At 36.1% G+C, this 24969-nt stretch overlaps 1 protein-coding gene across 1 annotated transcript in view; it reads left to right on the forward strand.

Moving 5' to 3' along the window:
• Positions 1-24969, forward strand: part of cpne9 (copine family member IX) — a 100819-nt gene that overhangs the window by 53130 nt on the left and 22720 nt on the right. Inside the window, exons 7-11 of the mRNA XM_056449133.1 lie at positions 14232-14295; positions 17058-17161; positions 20995-21099; positions 23349-23390; positions 23590-23665. Coding sequence (XP_056305108.1) covers positions 14232-14295; positions 17058-17161; positions 20995-21099; positions 23349-23390; positions 23590-23665 — 391 coding nt within the window. The remainder of the gene's footprint in view (positions 1-14231; positions 14296-17057; positions 17162-20994; positions 21100-23348; positions 23391-23589; positions 23666-24969) is intronic.

Here is a 24969-nt window from a genome sequence, read left to right on the forward strand (position 1 = left end):
AAAATGATGAAACGACATACTTGTTCTAATATTGCACTGAAATAAATGTTTATTGATATATTGTAATTAATAATAATAATAATAGTAAACTATAAACTATGATAAATATAATTAATAATTACTTAATATTAAAGGGTTGGTCCACTATGATATCATATTTTAAACTTTAGTTCATGTGTGAACATAACATCTCTGAATGTATTACGCTCAAAGTTCAATGGAAAGGGAGACTTTTTTTTTTTTTACAGAGTTAGCTTAGCAAAGCCCACAGCGAACAAAGTTTGGGGACTACAAAAAAATACATCCGGGCTAGTGAGATCACAAGGGTTTCTGGTTACACACAATTACCATATGCACATACCCCATGCAGCAAAGAGGCTTATTTCAAATATATGTGAAAGACACTGGTCAGATTTTATTTTAGTGAGCAGGCATGAGGTTCAACTGTTTGCTCCTCATTTTTCTGTCTGATGCAGGCAGCTAATGCTGCTAATAGCTACTCTGACAGGACTGTTTACATGGCGCAAAAGCGTGTGCTTGTAGGGGCGTGACGTTAGTAGCCAATCGCGAATCATAGCACATTATGTTAGCAGACCAATCAGAGCCTCTTGAGGACAGGCCTTTCAGAGGAACTAGGAAATATGACAGTCGTTTTCAGGTTAGCTGTGTAGCTGTATTTAATCAAAGTAAGATATATGAACAAATAACATGATTTTCTACTAGTGAAGCATGAGTACACATCGCTTTGTATCTTATAAACACAACCAAGCCTTAAAAATACACTGTGGACCACCCCTTTAAAAAATATCAAAACTATATGCAAGTTATTTTAACTAGTTGCTCATTTTCTTTTGGTTTAAAATGTAAATTAAACAATAAAATACGCAGATTAAGGTATATATTGATACATGTAATCATCTCAAAGTGTCACGGATGTGGTTGTGATGGTTTTGTTCATGCGCTCACACAACAAATACAGTCAGTCCATATATGCCAGTCCAGTCACTGGAGTTAGGCAGAAGAGACCACAGCAGTGCACAAACTTAGCAGCCATTCACAAAGAATGCATCTTTGCATCTGAAGACGCTCAGAAATAGTTCCACTGTTGTTGCTGTTGTCATGCCAACTTGTTACACAGAACCTCGCTATGCAGCAACCCTTGCCCTGCTTCGGACCGGATTTGTTCTTAGTCTTGTTGTACCGAACCCATATCGAACTGTGGCCCCAAAACCGAGGTACGTACTGAATTATGAGTCTAGTGTTCTATTATATATAATTATATAAACTCATTGAATGTTTTCGAAAACAAAACGAAATTTACTTTTGAACAAAAACTTTAACTTTACGTTTTTGTTCAAATGTAAAAAAAAGCAGAGAAATATTTTATTCCACAATGATGCTTCTTTGTGTTCATCATCTTGTTATCTTTTGGAAGAAGCCTGTGTCATTTCCGATCCATTTCTGCTGGACAATGATACAAAGCACTGAATGGCTGAAGAAAAACACAATTTAGACTTTGGAGTGGCCTAGTCAAAGTCCTAACCTGTATCCAATTGAGTTGCTGTGGCATGACCTTAAAAAGAAGGCTCGAACCAACTGACCCAACCGAGGCTCGAACCAGCGACCTTCTTGCTGTGAGGCGATCATGCTGCCCACTGCGCCACCACATCGCTGTTCACTAACATTTGTAGACTGCTTACATTTGCCAAACAGGGTTGTTGCTAGATCAGATGTGGTTGCAGCCGGAAGTTAAGACAATTATTTATATTATTTATTAAATTTCCCATTTATTGTATTTTATTAACCCCTATACCAACCCTAAACCCAACCGTCACAGTAATGTAAAAACAGGAGTTGTACCGAGTATTATTTATGTAATTTATTAAGTTACCCAATAAATTGTATTTTATTAACGTCTACCCCCACTCCAACCCTCCCAGTACTGTAAAAATATTAATTATTGTTATGCAGTGTTATGTGTGTATCCGCAGCTGTATCCTATCTAGACTTTACCACCAAACAGCAGCACTGTTCATGTAAAATGTGAATCCAAATAACAAGTGGGTTCACTTTCGCATTTGTCGGATTTTACTCATTTGAATAACAGATTTAATTTTTTCCCCTTTCTTTTGAAGAAGCAATGCGTGACGTGTTGAATGTGTGTGTCCTGTAAGAGTCTCATCTCTAATGCGGGCCAGATTTATCCTTCCTGCTGAAGACCCTGATTAAACATGCAGGGAGGATGTTTTTGGCATCGACACGGTAAAGCGGGGGGGGGTTTGAAGATCTCCGATCAAATCTCGAGATGCTTTTGTTCTGTCTGTCAGATATGCCGTGTTAGAGAGGTGACAGCCCAGCTGGAGGAGTGTGTGTTCCTCGCCTGCCACCATCAATAGTTTAAGACATACCGCAATGCACTTTAAGGCAAGACAATGCAGGCGAATATTTGGGGAAATGAACTAATAGTTAATTGACTGATTACATTTAGGAATTGCGAGCGTTTATTTTTGTATTATAATGTATGATGTTTAAATATGCAAACGAGGCTTGTTTAATAAAACATGGGCTGATTTGCATACACTTCTACCACAAAAAAGTTAAAATTTTTCGATATATTTATCAAAGGATTTTACAGGGGTAATCTCTTTTTATCACTCCATGAAGTACAGATATGCACAAATGAGAAAAAATATTTGAATATTAAAGCAGCCATATTTATAATTTTAATAATAAAAATAAAAAACACTATTCAAATTTTGCTAAATATCTCTATTTGCTGCCCCTAAATGGAGTGATTAATTAATAAACATGGATTAAAAAAACAATGTCCTTATTTAAATAAATTGATATTTGACTATTAATGTTTAATATGATTATAATATTTATTTATTTATAATATTTATTTAAATGACAACTTGACATTTTCAAGACATCAAAACCTGTCATAAATCTGTCATAAACATGACTGTCATGAGACCCAATATAATTGTGTTATAGATTTTTTAACAGTGTCATTAATACTTATTTACCTCAATAATATTTGTAAAGACATAAACCCACCCCTACAGTAAATCTAAAAATAGCATGAACAGTTTGGAAAAAATGGAATTAATCATTTTTTTAAGAAATAAAACATCCAATAAATGCAACCAAATGGACACTTGACAGTACATAGCACAAGTGTCAAACTCAAAGTTGCTGGAGGGCCGCAGCTCTGCACAGTTTAGTTCCAACCCTAATTAAACACACCTGATCAAACTATTTGAGTTCTTCAGGCTTGTTTGAAACCTGCAGGTAAGTTTTTAACACAAACTTTAAACAAATAAAATTAGATATATAAAAGCTGAGAAATATTTTTTTTCACATTGATGCCTCTTGTATATCGTCTCGCTATCTTTTGGGAGAAGCCTGTGTCATTTCCGATGAATAATACAAGGCACATAAGCAAGTCCACTTCTGAATGTCTGAAAAAAACACTAAATGTAGACTTTGGAATGGCCTAGCCAAAGTCCTGACCTGTATCCAAATGAGATGCTGTGGCATGAACTTAAAAAGACGGTTCATGTTTGAAAGCCCTTCAATGTGGGTAAATTACAACAATTCTACCCCTACAGTAAATCTAAAAAATATCTGAACAGGTTGAAAAAAAGGTAATTAATCAATTGTTTTTAAATAAAATGTTCAATAAATGCAGTAACCAAATGACTTGACTGTATACAGCACAGGTGTCAAAGTCAGTTCCTGTAGGGTCAGCAGCTCTGCACAGTTTAGTTCCAACCCTAATTAGACACACCTGATCAATCTAATTGAGTCCTTCAGGCTTGTTTGAAACCTACAGGTAAGTGTGTTGAAGCAGGGTTGGAACTAAACTGTGCAGGGCTGTGGCCCTCCAGGATCACCCCTGGTATACAGTATGTGCATTCTCTATAATAAATTAGGCATCCTGCTATATTTATGTGTTTTTGTTCACTCTGTGCTCTGCATAAATTCCTTTTCTTATATAATTGTGTTATTTGTGCACATTTTAAATGTCTTCATCTAAAAAAAACAAAACCAAGGACATTATGCATTAGCTTTCAGTGAAATAGCATAATAAAGGTCTTCGGAAATACTATAAAAACAAGGCTTAATTTAAAAAAAAATGTTTCATTATAAAAATAAAGTCCTCATTAAACATAAATTAAATAAACTGATACTTTAGTATTCAAATGTAATATTTGTTTAGAAAAATCTTCCCAAATGGTGATAAATTAACTCCAAATGGTCCAAAAATATTTAATATTTAAAAAAAAATAAAAAAATAAAAATAAATAAATAAATAAATAAATATATATATATATATATATATATATATATATATATATATATATATATATATATATATATATATATATATATATATATATATTAATAATAATAAAAAATATATATAATAATAATAATAAAATATATATATAATAATAATAAAGTATATATATAATAATAAAATGTTCATTCTAATCAGTCAGTACCAGCAGCCTCAACCGTTGGGCAGGGTAGTTCCATGCTTTCATGTTGTAAATGCCAAGTTCTGACCCTATCATCTGAATGTTGCAGCAGAAATCGAGACACTTCAGACCAGGCAATGCTTTTCCAATCTTCTATTGTCCAATTTTGGTGAGCCTGTGCCAATTGTAGCCTCAGTTTCCTGTTCTTAGCTGACAGGAGTGGTACCCGGTGTGGTCTTCTGCTACTGTTGTACATCCGCCTCAAAGTTGGACGTGTTGTGCGTTTAGAGGTGCTCTTCTTCATACCTCGGTTGTAACGAGTGGTAATTTGAGTTACTGTTGCCTTTCTATCTGCTCGAACAGTCTGGCCATTCTCCTCTAACCTCTGGCATCAACAAGGCATCTGTGCCCGCAGAACTGCCACTCACTGGATATTTTCTCTTTTTTAGACTATTCTCTGTAAACCCTAGAGATGGTTGTGCGTGAAAATCCTAGTAGATCAGCAGTTTCTGAATTACCGTCTTGCACCAACAACCATGCCACGTTCAAAGTCACTTAAATCACCTTTCTTCCTATTCTGATGCTTGATTTAAACTGCAGCAGATCATGTTGACATGTCAACATGCCTAAATGCATTGAGTTGCTGCCATGTGATTGGCTGATTAAAAATGTGCGTTAACAAGCAGTTGGGCAGGCCGGTGAGTATATATATGTATAATTGAAATAATTCAAATAGTTGAAATAATTTATCTACATCTATTTATTGATTAACTAGTATAATGCAACAAAAGATACACTTACGCGTGTATTTGTCAAGTTTTCTTTACATTATTATAAAAAAGTCTTAAATAGCAGCCAAAATCACATTATTTTTAAATCTCAGCTTAAAAAACTGCATTTTTTCACTATGATGTCTTGAAAATGTGAGGTATTTGAGTGCAATAACTCTTAATCCAAAGATATTTCTTCTTGAAACGTTAAATGTCATTCATAAATGTTATTAATTTTCCTTCCATTCGTCGTTCATTTCTCTCCCGTCAGTCAGTAGTTTTTCAAACTTTTCGTTTTTTGTACGTTTCATTGTTTTTCTTTCCGCAGTCTCCAGTCTGACTTCCACTCGTGGCTCTTCCTGTTCTTTTGTGTGAGCCAGCAGTGATAAAGCCCTCGTTCGCAGCACAAGTTGGGATTGAAAAAACCTCCTCGGCTCACCTTTATAAGTTGTTTCCATAGCAGCGGGAAAGTGAATGCGGAGAGTTAGTGACACTGACAGCTGTCTTGAGTTCTACATTGGCTGGTAGTGAGTAATGAGAGAGTCTGTGGTTCTGATGAGCCACGTGTGACCTTGAGCAATGATGAGTTGATGCCTGGAGCAAGACGTGAACTCTGTAGACACACCGAACTCTTCTGCTGCTCTGGCTTTGTTGTCGGACAGCGAGAAATCCACTAGTGGTGTCCTTGGACTCTCAACCCCCCCCTTGCTTTTGTTTATTCTAGTGCTCGGGATGTTGCATTGGTGGTCTGGGGTTATTATATGAAGTTTTTTCTTTCTTTTTGATATTGCTTTTTAAAATGAGGTTGATATTTGGTGTCATAGAATGGCTGATTGTACACTGTAAAAAACATTGCTGCCTTAAAAGGTTTTAGTTGAATGAAATTAAAGGGATAGTTCACCCAGAAATGAAAACCTGACTATTATTTTCTTTCCAAATTAGTTAGAGTTTTTTTTTATTCTGTGTCTCATTCCTCACAAAAGAGGATATTTTGAAGAAGGCTGGAAACCTTTGACTTCCATAGTGTTATTTTTATTATAATTTTTTTGTTTTTTTTTTCCTTTAAATGATATGGCTATAGAATATAGACAGGAAAGTGTGGGAAGCAGAGAGAGCGAGAGGATCGGCATAGGATCTCAAGGTGGGAATCGAACTCAGATCGCCATGAACACTGCCATGTGTCGACGCACTAACCACTATGCCATCGGCACCAATGACTCCGATAGTATTCAATGTCATTTGCCATTGTTTAAGATGTCTTTTTTAATAACAACTTGACAAACAAATACATTCACCGGCCACTTTATTAGGTACACCTTACTAGTACCAGGTTGGACCCCTTTTTGCCTTCAGAACTGCCTTAATCCTTCCTGGCATAGATTCAACAAGGTACTGGAAATATTCCTCAGAGACTTTGGTCCATATTGACATGATAGCATCACGCAGTTGCTGCAGATTTGTCGGCTGCACATTCATGATGCGAATCTCCCATTCCACCACATCCCAAAGGTGCTCTATGCGATTGAGATCTGGTGGCTGTGGAGGCCCTTTGAGTACCGTGAACTCATTGTCATGTTCAGGAAACCAGTCTAACAGGATGTGCGCCTTATGACATGGCACGTTATCTTTCTGTAAGTAGCCATCAGAAGATGGGTACACTGTGGATGGACAAATGGGATGGACATGGTCAGCAACAATACTCAGGTTGTGACCTTGACATGATGCTTAATTTGTACTAATGGGCTCTAAGTGTGCCAAGATAATATCCCCCACACAATCCACCACCACCACCAGCCTGAACCATATGATACAAGGCAGGATGGATTCATGCTTTCATGTTGTAGACGCCACGAATGTTGCAGCAGAAATTGAGACTCATCTGACTAGGCAACGTTTTTCCAATCTTCTGTTGTCCAATTTTGGTGAGCCTGTGCGAACTGTAGCCTCAGTTTCCTGTTCTTAGCTGTGTGATCCTGTGCGGTGTGGTCCTCTGCTGCTGTAGCCCATCAGCCTCAAGGTTGGACGTGGTGTGCATTCAGAGATGCTCTTCTTCATACCTTGGTTGTAACAAGTGGTTATTTGAGTTACTGTTGCCTTTCTATTAGCTTGAACCAGTCTGGCCATTCTCCTCTGACCTCTGGCATCCACAAGGCATTTGCACCCACAGAACTGCCGCTCACTGGATATTTTCTCTTTTTCAGACCATTCTCTGTAAACCCTAGAGATGTTGGAGCATGAAAATCCCTGTAGATCAGCAGTTTCTGAAATACTCAGACCAGCCCGTCTGGCACCAACAACCATGCCATGTTCAAAGTAACTTAAATCACCTTTCTTCCCCATTCTGATGCTCAGTTTGAACTGCAGCAGATCATCTTGACCATGTCAACATGCCTAAAGGCATTGATTTGCTGCCATGTGATTGGCTGATTAGAAATTTGCATTAACGAGCAGTTAATGCAGTGGCTGGTGAGTGTACATCATGACAACTTGACATTTTCAAGACAACAAAACCTGTCATAAATCTGTCATAAACATTTCATACGCCGTGATCAAAGGGCTTTACATAAATAAGAATAAAAATCTAAGCTACAACAAGAATAAGTGAGTAGAAGTAATTAAAAACAGATTTTAAATGTGTTAAAATAGGTTTAAAAGGAATAAGTTTAAACAACAAAACATTGTCATGATTTTTTGTCATAGCTTTTTACAGTGTAATAGTGCTTGTAGTTTTATAGCTATGTATAGAAGGCATATTAAATGAAGAAAGAGTGTCTAAAGCTTCAAAGACCTTTTGTATGAATAAGTCAAAATGTGGATGAAATGATGTTTCGTTTTCATTCAGTGGAGCAGACATATTTATGTAAAAATGAAACTGCATACTTATTCTGACCTGTGCTTATTAAATGTAAAAGAATATGTGATCATACTATATTTTAAATGATTAAAAACCTGCTGAGAAAAGAGAAAACCTGGTAGATTGAAGGATATGGCAAAAATTAAAGGTTTAAGATGACAATTAATTAGCATTTTGTGTCTGAGTATAGAGATTTAACTTGACAATTAATTAGTTTTGATATGTCACCAACTGATTCTTTTTGTAAATACGCATGACAAGATTTATTTATTTATTTTTTTATAAGAAGCTCAACTCTTGCTGCAGAAAACATTTCTCAAACTATGACACTTCCTCCTCCACCTTTACTGATTCTGCACACACTGCGGTCTTTCCACGGTTTTGTGGCAAAATATAATGTTTCCAATGGCTTTCATCACTGAAGTGAACTTTAGAGCAGTTCTTGCTCTTCAGCAAAGGTTTTTAAGGTCTCACTTCTGATGAAAGTTTGGTCACTGCAGAGGCTTTCCGGTCAAATTCTCTCAAATGTCAAGACACTGTATGTTGAAAAACAAATCTTAAATCTGTTCCAGCAGGCATTCTCTGCATTATTCTGACACTTGTCTTTTGTGGACGACCAGCCATTTTGAGGGACTTTAATGAGTCAGTGACATTGTAAAGATACAATATTCTGGAAATTCAGAACAGCCAGCTGCTCTTGCTATAGAAACTGTCTCTTGTCATCCTGTCAAACTGCTGGCTCCTTCAAAAATCCATGTAATATGCTGATTTTCTGGTCAATAAGACTTTTTCACTGTTATTAACATTGAAACAATGCTGTTCTTTTAACAGAAATTAGTCCAAGGCACTCGGAAAATGTGGAAAATTTAAAAAGCCTTTATTCACATGGCTTAATCTTAAAAGAAACCTACGCGTTTCTGCAAGGATCTGCCTTCATCAGGGTAACAGTGATCAGGTGCGTTTAGAGTCTCTTTTGAGTACTATGGTCACATGACTCATTCAAACGTCTCAACAACACTCAAATAATTTAACCAACATAGTCAACTGTCATCATTAATTCAGCATAGATAGAGGGTAACTTTAAACCATGCACAGACATACAAAAAAACACTTAAACATGGCATGTACATACTTCCGAACACATTTACATGTGCACATACATACATATATATATATATATATATATATATATATATATATATATATATATATATATATATATATATATATATATATATATATATATATATATATATATATATATATATATATATATATATATATATATATATATATATACTCACATACACGTATAATCTATAGATCTGTGGATCATCTATGGATAAACTGTTTTACAAAAATGAAGAAAAGTCTAATTCACCATTTAGACCTGGGAATCTAGTTGCTTTTAACGTATAGATCCAAAAAGTCTATCTCTGTTTTAATCTTTTTATCCTGTCTCCTCCTCTTGTAGAATTATAAATATGTTCAATCCCAACTATTTTTACTGAACTGGGATTGCCGTGACCTTGATTTTTATAATGTAGGGCCATAGGATATTGTGGGTTACAGGTACATATCGCATTTTTATGCTGTTTTATTCTTTGAATACCATCAAAGAGTTTGATTAGGAGTCTTTGATGAAAAAAATCAAAGCCAAAGTCTTTGCTGTCACTTTTGATGAGCTGAATCCTTACTGAAAATATATTAGTTTCTTTCAAAACAAAACAAAGACGAAACCACAAACCTCACTGAACTGATGCATATACTGTATATTGCCTTATAAGGAGCTGAACCCGCTTAAAATGAAAATCCTAAAATCACTGTGCTTGTTTTTAGTTTATGTTCTGCATCTGTGAAATTGTTGTTGTATTGTGTCCCTGCTCATTCATATGTGCTTTTTGTGTTGCCTCCAGCCTGATCTCACGACAAAACGTAAGTATTTTACGTTTTGTCAGTTTAATGGCTAATTCGTATGAATTCGTACGAGTTAAGTCGTACGTAATTGTACGATTTTAAAAAGGAGGCGTGGCACCTAACCCCACCCCCAAACCAAACCGTCATTGGGGGATGAGCAAATCGTACGAAAATGTACGAATTAGATCGTACGAATTCATACGAATTAGCCACTAAATCAAAAAGTTACGAATTGCCGTGAGATTGTGTTGCTGCCTCTTGACCAGGTCGTTATTGCAAATGAGAACAGTTTCTCATTTGACTTACCTGGTTAAATAAAGGTTATTATAAAGACGAAAGAAATCTATTTTATGAAAAAAATAAATGAAAATATTAAATTAAAATATTAATTTACATGAAAATCAAGACCTCTCTAAAAAGTTTATTTGTGTGTGTGTTTATAAAATGTCTTTAAATAGCACATAATAAAAGTCGCCATCACGAAACATTTGCATTCTTTATTAATTCCCTGTATTGCGCCATTTGCAAGAAAGGAATACCCACCCATGTGCTTTAAAAAAAAAACGATGATATAATTGCGTTCATTTCAGCTCATCCAGCTGAAGGTAACTCGATAAAACACTTCCCACTGCAAAGAGTCATTTCCAGCCTCCATGCCACCTCTAGCCTTCTCCATGGCAGATCCGCCTCAGTGAATCTTACCTGCATGTCTGGATCTGACATGTGTCTCAGGAGGGGGGAGATGAGAAGCGTGGTGGGACGCTTGCCTGTCTTAGATGTCCTTCACTCCAAATTCCTGCCTGGCATCATTGGGCTTTAACAGGATTTCCCCCTTGCAGGTGGTCAGCAGGTGAATGTGTGCATAGCATTGGCAGTTTATGCACGTATATGTATGTGTGTGTGTGAATAGATGGAGGGTCAAAGGCTCTACTAAAGTTACAGGCTAACCTGCCATTCAGCTTTTGTGCCGATATTCGTTCCCAGAGGAATCCCATTTGAGCCAATCAAATGCCAAGATGGCGTGAGGCCGCTTAGGATGGGGATTTACATTGATGAAAGCAAGTCAGTGGCCATGGAGACAAATCTTAGGAGCTGGAATCAATCATGTCGTTTTGTAATTTTATGACAAATATCTTAGGCTGAATTGACTCCAGCAAATGCCGTCGAATGTGTTTTTTTGTGTGTATAAGCCTCACTTAGAGTCAGCATGAAAACAAAAGTGAGGCTTTCTGACATCCTAATTGATGTTCCCGGGCTTATTTTTGAATGATTCATTGCTTCAGGTTATGCTAAAGGGGAAAAAACGTTTGTCTTTGGTCAAGGTGTAATGAAATAACTCGCTCTGCATCTTTGAAGTGGATTTTTCTGTTGATTTTAGATTTTTGCCTGTTACTTATCTCTCAGTGCTTGGTTTTCACAAATCAGTCAGGGGTACGTTTCCTGAAACCGTTGTTAGCCAACTGAGATCTGTCGTTTAGAGCATAGTTTAGTGATTCAATCATTCATTCATTCATTCATTTTCCTTCTGCTTAGTCTCTTTTTCAGAGGTTGCTACAGCGGAATGACCCGCCAACTATTCCAGCATATGTTTTACAAAATGGATGCTTTTCCAGCCGCAATCCAGTACTAGGAAACACTTGTGCAGTTACACATTCACACACACTCATTTGCTATGGCCAATTTAGATTATTCAATTCACATATATCACTTGCCTTTGGACTGTGGGAGAAAGCAGAACACCCAGAGGAAACCCACGCCTGGCCCAGCTGGGATTAGAACAAGTGACCTTCTTACTGTGAGGTGACAGTGCCAGCCAAATAGCTCTACAAACTTGTGTGGTTGGAACCATACACCTCTAAACCTGTAGTTAGAAGCCCTACTTATCATCCACTCTGAATGATTTTGAAAGATGTTTCACGAGTTCACACTTGCAATCGTTTCAGAATAAAGCGTATTTGGCGTGCTGTCCGGAGAGAGGGCTCTGAGCTCGAGCAGACACCCCAACTCGAGTTATTCCCTTTATCAGGAAACAGAGAGGAATTGGGATTCGAGTGAAGTATCTAGCTCGGCCCTAGAACGCTCCCCCCGGGATTGTAATGCTTAAGAGGTGAGGTGTCGGGGTGGTGGAGGGATGCTATAGTCGTGAGATGCTGCAGGTAAGACAGCTTTGGTATATATAGGGGTTTGGTCAAGAACTGATTGGATAATAGAACAATTGTCAATGACGTATTTGATACTGAACCTTCCGCGCGTGCTCCTCCCGAAATTTGTTTACAAAACATCACTTTAAGTTGGTTTTAACTTGTATTAAAAACAAATTGGGTGGCACGGTTGCTCAGTGGTTAGCACTGTCGCCTCGCAGCAAGAAGGTCGCTGTCAACGACTGGGCTGGGTTCGAGTCCCGGCTGGGTCAGTTGGCATTTCTGTGTGGAGTTTGCATGTTCTACCGGTGTTGCCGTGGGTTTCCTCCGGGTGCTCTGGTTTCCCCCACTGTCTAAAGACATGCGCTATAGGTGAATTGGATGAACTAAATTGGTCGTAGTGTATGAGTGTGACTTATGCTGGAATAGTTGGTGGTTCAATCCGCTGTGGCGACCCCTGATAAATAAGGGACTAAGAAAAAGTAAAATGAATGAATGAATGAATTAATAAAAACAAATCTGTTCTGCACATTTCTGCAGCATTTCTGCGGTGGTTTATGTATAATGTCAATATTTTTGTATTTAATTTGAATAAAAACATTACACTGCTGTAAAATGTCATTTGTGAAAGCCGGTCTCATTTTATAGATGAAAAATACATGAAAATATGTGTATTTGTAAATAATAGTAATAATAATAAATTATTACATAAAAAGTGTTAATGTGGACTTTATTGAAATATGTTTTTCCAACTTACGGAAGTTTAACATTTTAATTAACTAATGATGGATCTGTAACAGAATTTGGGACACACATTAGTCTGCATCGTTTATTCCCCAAGCGAATCATTATACGGTGTTATTTTGACCACGAGTTACATCATTGTTTGGGAAACACATTACAGTTTGTTTTGTTTAGTTTGTTATGGGTAGAATTTCTCCTGTTTTTAAGATAGAAATAGAAATTCAGCTTTGTGGTCCCAGGAATTATTGTTATCAAATGAAATTGCAATCAGACTTGCTATAATTTATTCAAACCAAAAGCATAACTAATATATTATATCAAATAAATGTTAACTGAATTTCTTTTTTAGTATGTTGTCCTGTTTAGTATTTCCCAATATTTATATATATATATATATATATATATATATATATATATATATATATATATATATATATATATATAATATACAAACATATATTATATTATAACACACAAATACATATACATAGACATATCAACAATCAACAATGACATGTAAACAAAAATGAAATAAAATGAATAAATATGAAAAAAGTTTAGCTAAAATTAGAATGAAAACAAAAATGTTCATGAGATTTTCTCTGATTGATGATTAAGTACATTTTATTTTAAAGAGAGAAATGTTTTTCTTTAATTATAGTATTGAATTCAGTCAAGATTACCAAACCCACTTGATGTATTTTTTACAAATCAATCAATTCATCATAGACAAAAAAATCTCTACATTTTAACTCCTAAACATGTCGGTCAAATGACAAGTGAACATCATTCAAGCTAAACTTCCAACATCCATATGCATTTTTCTTTGTGTTTATAATGTTCCATCACTTAATTTTCACTGCTTTCTCTCTCTCTCTCTCTCTCTCTCTCTCTCTCTCCTTTTTTCTCTCTCTCTCCTTTCCCTCCGTCTTTCAGTGCTCAGCCTTTAATCTTTTTTTTCCAGCTAACCCTCCTCACCTTTTCTCCCTCATTCCCTACACTTTCCCTCTTTTCAGGTGAATCATGTTCTTTTCAGGGGTTCGATGTGGGCTATTCAGCGGCTGAAGTGGCCCACCATTACCGCTAGTGCAATCGAATTGTTCCGCAGAAAGCTCTTAGCAGCAAAAAAAGTGCTTCAGCAACCCTGTGAAAAGCACACAAAAATGGAGTCGTCTTATTTGTTCGGATTTTGAGTGGGCTCGCAGTGCACTTACAACTGTGTAACTTCATGAGGGGTTGACTTGAACTGTCGTCTTTAAAAAAACGTTACCCCACATTTTATTGAAAGTTTAAAAGCATTTATCTGTCTTTTCTCAAGGGGCATTCCTGGGAAGAAATGCGGGAACATTATCTTCACAGCCGAGGAACTCAGCAATTGCCGGGTCAGTGTAAAACTATGCACACACACACGCACACACACAATCTCTACGTTCTTTCATCAAGCTGACTGCCTCAGGCATTGTATTTAAATATCAGAGGTGAAGTACGCTTTTTCTTTTATTGCTAAGATTAGGTAGAGAGAGAGACAGGAGAAGCGAATTAATATCTGGATTTACTATGTTAATCCATCATGGATCTCTCTATAGTTGCTCTGCAGCGAATGTTATGAAAGCTGTCAAGCACTGGTTTTGTTTCATGACGATAAATTTTTCCATCTAAATATAAAGAAAAGGAGTGTTGTTGTGATCTGTTTACAAGTCTTTTAGGAGAAGGTTCATCTTAAATTACCTCACAGATCATTTATTACAACAGTTTTTTGGAGGTAAAAATTAAAACACACTGTTTTTGTCTCTTTAAATACAAATGAGCTGCTGATCACCCCATACTCTACAGTAGAGTGCTTTAATTTACTGTTAAATTAATTAAAACCATATAGAAAAAAAGATATGGTGAAGCAAAATTACAGACATGTATGTTTATATGCTATCATTTTAAACGTTTGAGGTCAGTAAGACTTTTTTGGGTCAATCTATATTTCAAGGTACAGTTTTTGGAATAAACATGACTTTTAGCTCAATAAAAGTCCTATTTGCTGCTTATTAATAGTTACTAAGATTTAGGTATTGAGTAGTAATGTAGAAAATGTACTTTATAAGTGCAAATAAAGAGACAATATCTTAATAATAGGCAGGTAATAATCCATTATACTGAGGATGGTGTTACTCCTGGTGAAGAAGTGTTACTCCTTTTTTTAAATTCTTACATTACATAGATTAACAATTATATGCTGTTCATCAAATAATCCTTAAGAAATATTTAAAGGTTTCTAAAAATGTATTAAGCTCATTTTAAACATTTCTCAACATTGATGAAAAAAAAAAAACGTATCTGTGCTGTTTGACAGAAGACAATAATAATTAAAGGACACTATTTTACCCTTCTTTCAAGATTTAATATAAGTCTCTTGTGTCTCCAGAATGTGTCTGTAAAGTTTCAGCTCAAAACACCCATCAGATTATTTATTATACCTTTTTAAATCTGGAAAATGTTTGCTGTTTTGATATTGTAGTTTTAGTGGATAAGTGTGTTTTTGTTGCCTGTGCCTTTAATGCAAATGAGCAGGTTCTCCCTGCCTACTGTTCCCACATGTGTGTCAGTGCGTGTAGCCTTCATGTAGATAAACAGCACAGTGACAGACAAGAATTAAGCAGATCTCTCTTACAACAGTAAGAACTTCCCCAATGGTTATTTGATGTATTTGTTGTGGAGTTCATTCAAGCCTTTCTGCAACGATGAGTCACAAACACTATTGTTATAAAATTTGCGTGCAAACACACACATACACAGTTGCTTAATCCCAGTTGCTTTGCACATGTTGAGGATATGATTATACACTTACTACAGAGACATGTTAATACATGTCTATCAATACATTTGGTGAGACTCCTGCTTCACGTTGCGATGGGCCTCAAAAAGGGAGGGATTTGGATCCTATTTTAACGTCAGGAAATTTAAAAAGAGACCTCTTGTGTTTATAACACCCCAATATGACTGTCGACGTACTATACCTACACACAGATCTGTCCAAACAGCTAACAAAAGATGATTGTCATCGTAGGAGCCCTTTAAGATATATTCAAATAAATTTATTTTAAACAAGAATAAAACGTTATTCATCTTTTATTACTTCTTAATCAAGTAAATGTAATATTGTCGAGTAGTTTCAAAAATCCTCAAATACTTTTCTGACCCCAAGCTTTAGAGTGGTAGACAGTTGATCTTTATTTATGGAGAGGATTGGTGGGGTAAATGCGTTTAATAGTTGTGAAAATACTGCCTCAATGAGCAACAAAAACGTTTGACATGGATTGGGGAATTTGTGAGATTCTCCCTCTCACATTTAATCCTGCAACCTTCCAGACATACGACAATCAATGCAAATCTGCAAGAATCCGTTAAGTGTAGTAATACCCGGTTTAAAAACTTTTCCATCATTCTACTCACAATCTGACCACCACAGTGCCTTGGGCCAGGCCATAAAGCTCACAAATATTATTTCAGATGGCACAGATTATGTATATATATTCAATTTTGTCCCTCTGTGTCCTTGTAATCGCATGTAGCTACAGCGGCTGTTTGGCAGAAAGCCGTGACAGTTCACCTCAAATACAGCTTCAGCCTCCCCAAGAGAGACGGAGGCCGTTTTAAAAGGCAGATGAGCTTTCTGTCCGTTGTGACACCCGCACTGTAGTTCCTCGAGTGCTCCCTAGACGTTCTCTCTCTATCAAGACCCAATTAAATCTGTTGCATGTGCGACTTCCCTCCCGGACTTGAGGGTCTCCCTAGAGATCGGCTATTCTGAAGAGAACGTCGCCAATAAATAGCTAAACACCAGAGACCTCCGCTCGCCATTAATATGTATGAGCCAATTGCCGTTCTCCTCTAACACGAGTGTGTGTCCTCTCTGTGGAATTGATTTCTTGTCCTAGTATTTTTGCCTTTGTTGTGTCCTGAACTCCTGAGATGTTAACAGAGGCCGGCGATTAAAACGCATTGTTGGATGTGATAGTGCAAGTATTGAAGACTCGGGAGTTAGGGGAGCGTGTGCTTTGCTTGCTTGTTTGCGCATGCTGTTTGTTTTTTGGTAGCTCTAGGAATATTCTATTCCCATTTGTCCTCAAGTAATCAAAGTGTTTTATATCAGGACATTGCAACCATGCAGCTGTGCGCTAACAAGCTGGATAAGAAGGATTTCTTTGGGAAGTCTGATCCCTTTCTGGTGTTTTACCGCAGCAATGAAGATGGCACGTGAGTATGAGGGTTATAAGTCTTCTTATTGCTTGCTGTTATTAATGGAAATTAATCATCTTAACCATGTGCCCTAACCAGGCATGATGCAACAGGCAACTTTTTTCAGGTAACCCAAATTTTTATTTTTTTTGAAGGGTTGGCTCTCCCAAAAATAAAAACTCTGTTATTGATTACTGTACTTACCCTCATGTCATTCCAAAACCCTGAGACTTTTCTTCATCTATGCAACATAAATTAAGATAGCTCAAACCATTTGAGTTCAAAAACTAATCCTAATGAGTACTGTGAACTTAATCCATTTGAGTAAATGAAGTAATTTAAGCACAGTATTTGTCTGATATTCTAATAATCCAAATCATTTACAAATATTTGAGAAATGTAGCAAAATTACAGTCACCTTCTTTGTGTTTGTTCTTTAATTGAATTGTTTACTTTTTGATCAATAACCAATCAGAGTGCTCTCTTCAGCCAATGGCCGACACCGGTTCTACAAGCTGAATCGGGCCAACTTGATCCAATGTGATGTGATGTGAAATTTGATGTGAAACACACCGAACCAACTTGTCATGAGTGCGCTTCCGAAAACCGTGGTTAGCCAACTAAAGTCGCGAGTTGCGTCATTACAAACATATTTTGTTGATTTGTCATTTCCCAAATCCATCGTTCCAACGAACATTCGCAAACTGCAGTGCAAATTTGTACGCTTGCAACCACACCTCTGCAGTTAGCAACATAGTTCCTGGCTGTGTTCTATTCCCTATGCCTTCTTCATATTGACAATTGCGCTCCTTTCTTAATGCACTCTGAAAACTTTTATGCCATGTTATTTTATGAATGCCATGTCTCATGACGAAAGCTATAGGTGACCTATTATTTAAAAATGGAATTTAAAAATATATAACATACGGTAATGGTTTTAATTTCTAGTAGGTTATCTATTAAGAAATGTATCTGTACTGTATATGACATGGGCCTGTTGGTTAGAACATTTCTGCAGTGGTTAAAATGGGTCAAATTGTAAAAGTAGACTTAAAAAAAAATAAATAAACAATATTCTACTGAATAATAATATTTATTATTATTATTATTATTATTATTATTATTATTATTATTATTATTATTATTATTATTATTATTATTATTATTATTATTATTATTATTATGTAGGATTTTTTTCTTTTCATAATAAACTGCCTTTATTATGCATTATTGCATTATTGCCTTAACAATAATGTATTACCAAGTGGTTTTATGTCGTTGTTTGGGAAATGCATCCCAGACTGACCCTGACTGACAAACAGACAAAGCTCTACTGCTTACCATCGGCTTGGTGTGCCCCATCCCTTAGATCAGAGATGCCCAAACAAGGGCCAGCGGTACAAAGTTAGCTTTTACTAACCTTTAATTTGGCCCACCATCCCATTTGAGAAGAGAGGGAGATTGATGGGGAGGTGGTTGGGGTGAATATCTTTGATAATTAAAAGCACTATTTTGCAGTTACTTTTGAATGTTAGGAAGCGACTCATGGGAACATTATTGTAATGTTTGGTACATTTACCTTCAGCTCACAACCCTCAATCAAGTTTGGTTTTTGGCCCTTCATGAGAAAAAGTTTGAGCACCCTACCTTAGATAAAATGTGGAAGCTCCCTTATCCTCCATAAACAGCAATGATCTTGGCCTGTCCATATAATTTTATATCTTTATTTTTTAAATTTGGTATTTGTCAAAAACACCCAAAAAATAAAAAATCCTCAAAACAGGCTTTCAGGCTTTCAATATGCTTTCAGTGGTTCAATCTCAATGTAAGAATTCTTTTGTGGGCACATAATATAAAAATAATGACTTTATTCAACAGTTTCTTCTCCTCAGTGTCAGTATAGGGCACATTTGCGCACATCTCATTAATGTGTGCCCACAGTGACACTGAAGAGAAGAAACTAGAATGAATGTGATTCGTGCAAAAGGAAGTGTATCTGAATTTTACAACAAAATGTGCTTTAAGTCCTCAACCTTTATATCACAGTGGACCAGTGCTTTGACAATTTTAACCTGTGACCAGGGGGGAAGGGAAATATTGATTGTGGTGGTGGTTCCGTTGGTTGGCTAGCGAAATGTGTATAATCTATACAAAGTATGAAGCTGATCGGTCAGTTCTTGTTGTGGCATTCATTTAGCTGGGTGTGTCTGAAGGGCATGAGTGCATCACGCCGCACACCTCCATTGGAAAAAACAAACTTGCGTGAACTCTAGAAAAGATGCGCTATATGGTCCCTAAAAGGCCACCGTCATTTGTGATCTCCAGCTGTTGAGTTCTTGCACAGACATGATTTGTTCGCGGGTCCTTCACAGGGCCATTTCTCCTTAGCAAAGAAGACGTCTGTTTCTTACTCATTTTGCTGCTTGTGGGTTAAATTTGGGCGCTGAAGTGACTGAGATGTAAGTGAGAGAATACGGTCATTTTTCTAAATAAAAAAATTTCAGAATAAAAGTTTGTTCAGACTCACATAATAAATAAAACAGATATAATTAATGATTTCTGGTGTGGCCTGGTACCAATTGATCCACAGACCGGTACTGGTCTGCAGCTCAGTGGTTGAGGACCACTGCTTTATATGACATATTTCAGCTTATTAAATGTAGACAGCGCCCTCTAGTGGATTTGTCATCTGAAACGTGCAACAAAACAAATCCGAAGCAATGTATTTAGAACAGAAAATTCAGTCATTATTTACTCAACCCTTACTTGTTTTAGAGCTGTTTTGCTTGTTCTCAAAGAAGATATTTTGAAGAAAGCTGGAAACCTGTAACCATTGACTTCCATAGTATTTGATTTTCCTATGGAAGTCAACTTTTTTGGCAGCTTTCTTCAAAATTTTTGGTTTAACAGAATAAAGAAACTCATAATTCTTTAAAACCACTTGAGAGTGAGCAGATAGTGAGTATTTTTATTTTTGGGTGACCTATCACTTTAAGTTTTGGGTATCTGAATCTTTAATGCAGCTACAGAAACTCCTCATGCAAGTCCTATGGGTTTGCAACAGGTTGAGACATGGTACAGTAAGTGTTTTCTTTTTATTGATTGTTCACGGTTCTTGTTTGCAGCAAGAAAATCACAGTCACATTTGTTGAGGTTTATTATAAAGCTTATTTATTTGCTGAAAGCCCAGTTCAAAACTGTGTTGATTGACTTGTTTGCGAGGTTTTATTCATGGTAAATATAATATATATATATTTGTGCCTGGTTAATATATGGTGTTAACTATTCAACCCAACATGAAAATTCTGTCATCATTTACTCACTCTCTAAACCTGTATAAGTTTCGTCTTTGTAACACAAAAAGAAGCCATTTAGAAAAATGTTGCGAACCAAACATCTGATTATTACCACTGACATTCACAGTAGGAAAAAAATACAATTAATGGTCAACATCAGTGATTTGGCACTCAATATTTTTCTTGCTCTTTGTTTTTGTTTTGTTTTATGTTTGAAACAATTGGAAGGTGAGTAAATGATGACAGACGTATTCGTTTTGGGATGAACTATCCCTTTAAAATTTCCAAGCTGAACATGAAATCCCATAAAGCATACAGTACAATTACCCCTAAGTGTAGCTCGAATGACCGAGAGAGGGTGTTATGGTAGTGTTTGAAACCCAAGAGCCTCTTCATGCCCACCATGAGCTGCTCTTGATGTTAACCACTTTTATTGATATTGTGCTGTAACGGGTCGGTGTTCATTTTTTCAAGCATATTCCTTCAAAGAAAAGCATGTAGGTGTCATAACAAGCCCTTAAGTGAGATTTCCTTTTTGATTTGTCTCTTTTGTAGGTTCACTATCTGTCACAAAACAGAAGTGATAAAGAATACTTTGAACCCCGCGTGGCAGCCCTTCACCATCCCGGTGCGAGCGCTCTGTAATGGAGACTATGACAGGTGAGGATCTTATAAACCTTGCTGCATCTCTCCCTTAAAACTACTAATACAAATTTTAGTGTATATTAATAAAATATACCAATTACTAATTGGATCGCAAAATTGTTTGATATACTTTTGTTTACACTTTATATATATATATGTGTGTGTGTGTGTGTGTGTGTGTGTGTGTGTGTGTGTGTATATACAGTTGAAGTCAGAATTATTAGCCCCCCTTGTATTTTTTTTCCCCCAATATATATATATATATGTATACATACTCACGGGCTAATTTATTAGGTACAGGTGTATTAGGTACACCTATCTAACTGCTTGTTAACGCAAATTTCTAATCAACCAATCACATGGCAGCAATTCAATGCATGTAGACATGGTCAAGATGATCTGCTGCAGTTCAAATTAAGCATCAGAATGGGGATGAAAGGTGATTTAAGTGACTTTGAATGTGGCATGGTTGTTGGTGCCAGACAGGCTGGTCTGAGAATTTCAGAAACAGCTGATCTACCTGGATTTTCACGCTCCACCATCTCTAGGGTTTACAGAGAATAGTCTGAAAAAGAGAAAATATCCAGTGAGTGGCAGTTTTGTGGGCACAAATGCGTTTTTGATGCCAAAGGTCAGAGGAGAATGGCCATACAGGTTCCAACACATCAAACCTTGAGGCGGATCAGCTACAGCAGCAGAAGACCACACCGGGTGCCACTCCTGTCAGCTAAGAACAGGAAACTGAGGTTACAATTGGCACAGACTCACCAAATAAACAATAGAAGATTGAAAAACGTTGCCTGGTCTGAGTCTCGATTTCTGCTGCAACATTCGGATGGTAGGGTCAGAATTTGGAATCAACAACATGAAAGCATAGATCCATCCTGCCTTGAATCAATGGTTCAGGCTGCTGCTGGTGGTGTAATGGTGTGGGGGATATTTTCTTGGCACACTTTAGTACCAATTGAGCATCGTGTCAACACGACAGCCTACCTGTGTATTGTTGCTGACCATGTCCATCCCTTTATGATCACAGCGTACCCATCTTCTAAAGGCTACTTTAAGCAGGATAACGCACCATGTCATAAGGCGCGATTCATCTCAGACTGGTTTCTTTAACATGAGTTCACTGTACTCAAATGACCTCCACAGTCACCAGACTTCAATCCAACAGAGCACTTTTGGGATGTGATGGAACGGGAGATTCGCATCATGGATGTGCAGCCGACAAATCTGCAGCAACTGCGTGATGCTATCATGTCAATATGGACCAAAATATCAGAGGAATATTTCCAGTACCTTGTTGAATCTGTGCTACAAAGGATTACGGGAGTTCTGAAGGCAAAAGTGGGTCCAACCCGGTACTAGTAAGGTACCTAATAAAGTGGTTGGTGAGATAATCATGATAAATTTTTGCCCAGCACTAAAAGATATGTTTACTTAAATAATAATTATTTATTTGGACCATTAGTTAAATAGTTAATTTATTTAAATGGTTATTTAATTCTAAAATCTCTTCAATGGATAGTTCACACAAAAATGAATATTTACTAATTATTTATTCAACTCAAGTGGTTTCAAACCTTTACGAGTTTCACAACAGAAGATATTTTAAAGAACGCTGAAAACCATAGTTGACTATTGACATTGACATTCACAGTATATAATATAATCAAATCAAAGTTCACAATTTACCAACGCATTAGTAAGATCCAAATTCATGCTTGTTAACATTATTTAATGCAACATTAGTGAATTAACACAAACTATTAATGAACAACTGTATTTTCATGAACTAACATGTGTTAATACTCTAGTAAATGTATTGTTCATAATAGTCAATACATTAATTAACATTAACTAATGAAACCTCATTGCAAATTGTGACTGAAATTCAATTTGGTAAAGATGCAGAGTTGAACCATGTATTAGATTCTTGTGTGCATTCTGACAGCCAGTGCATTTGTATTTTTCTCCAAAATATTTGTGATATTTTGAAAGGACTAGATTTTTTTCTCACACCGTTAAATCCCCTCAATCTTGTGCACTGGTGTCTGAGGTGTTTAAAGCAGCTGTGTGACTGTGGCAGTCCCAATAATCCCAGCAGTCAGCCGGAGCCAGGACGCGGGCTTTATTTTGGGCCGGCTCTGTGGACTCACCAGGCTGCCCGACATACTCTGACCTTTTGAGAAAATTCAGGCTGTCTGCGCTTAATTTTAGATATTGACTTGCTGTGCGCTTTGATTTGTTTGTAATCTCTCCAGAACGGTGAAGGTTGATGTTTACGACTGGGACAGAGACGGAAGGTACGTTTTATTTTTCATGGCTTGTCTTCGTTCCCCTTGTTGGTAATAAATATTGTGTTTACGAATGCATCAATTATCCAGAGTAACAGTAAGAAGTCCAAGTCAAATTTCCATTAGCCAAAATCATTTCTTGTCAGCGTGCTCGTGCAGTGGTCATTAAATGCTCTTCGGTCAAATAAATGCTTTCATTTTTCTTCAGTCATGATTTCATCGGGGAGTTTACCACCAGCTACAGAGAGCTGTCTCGCGGACAGAGCCAGTTCAATGTTTATGAGGTAAAACACACATGTATTTTACACATTATTGTTTTTTTTTGTTTTGCATCTTTTGCACTTATTTTGACTTTTCTAAATGGCAATGAAAGGGGTGAAAATGAGGCTTGTAGCTAATAAGTATTAAAAGGATTTTTTATTGAGATATTTTTTTCTGACATAGACAGACAGAAACATAGATTTTATGTTGTTTTTGTTTTTTTAAGTTTTGATTTTTATAATTTTTTCATATAATTAAATAGTTTTTTCATTAATTATTTTATTTTTATTTTATTTTATTTTATTTTATTTTATTTTATTTTATAAAAAATATGATCGTTCAGAAAGTGTTATAGTACAACTAAATACCAGATTTTAATACAATTTTTTTGCTCTATCTACCTGTCTTTCTGGCTAGATAAAATAAAATAAAATAAAAAAAAATAAAATAAAATAAAATAAAATGAAATAGAAATAATATTAAATAGAATTTTATTTTATTTTATTTTATTTTATTTTCATTTATTTTATTTTTTTAAATTTTATTTTAGTTTCGTTTAGTTTAGTTTTTCTGAAGCATCAAGTATGCAAATAAAATAAAATAAAATCGGCGGTGGCACAGTGTTCTCCCCGTGATTGCGTGGGTTTCCTCCTGGTGCTCTGGTTTCCCCACAGTCCAAACACATGCGCTATAGGTGGATTGTGTAACAATAAACTGATAAATAAATCTTATATAAAAATAATAAACAAATTGTTTTATTTTATTTTATAAATAATGCGTACCTGATGATTCAGAAAATGTTAAAGCGTGTAAATATCAGGTTATAGTAATAACAATAATTGTTTTTGCTCTGTCTCCGCTTGTCTGTCTGTCTGATATAGACTGACAGATTGAATTTTTTTTATTTTTGTAAATTATGCATACAGTACATGTTAGTTTAGAAAATGTTAAAGTGGGTAAATACCAGGTTGTAGTAATAACAATATTTGTTTTTGTTCTCTCTGCCTGTCTGTCTGAGATAGAAAGACAGACGGATAAAATTGTATTTTATAAATGATGCACACCTGATAGTTCAGGAAATATTAAGCAAATACCAGGTTTTAATAATAACAATATTTTTAAGTCTGAGATAGACTGACAGATTTTATCTTATTTATTATTTTATTTTATTTTATATTATATTATATTTAATTTTTTATTAATTGATTCATTCATTGATTCATTCATTTTCCTTCGGCTTAATCGCCACAGCAGAATGAATCGCCAACTTATCCACCATGTGTTTTATGCAGCAGATGCCCTTTCAGCTGCAACCCCGTACAGGGAA

This window comes from Danio aesculapii, chromosome 23, assembly GCF_903798145.1.
Source record: "Danio aesculapii chromosome 23, fDanAes4.1, whole genome shotgun sequence".
Lineage (NCBI taxonomy): Eukaryota > Metazoa > Chordata > Actinopteri > Cypriniformes > Danionidae > Danio > Danio aesculapii.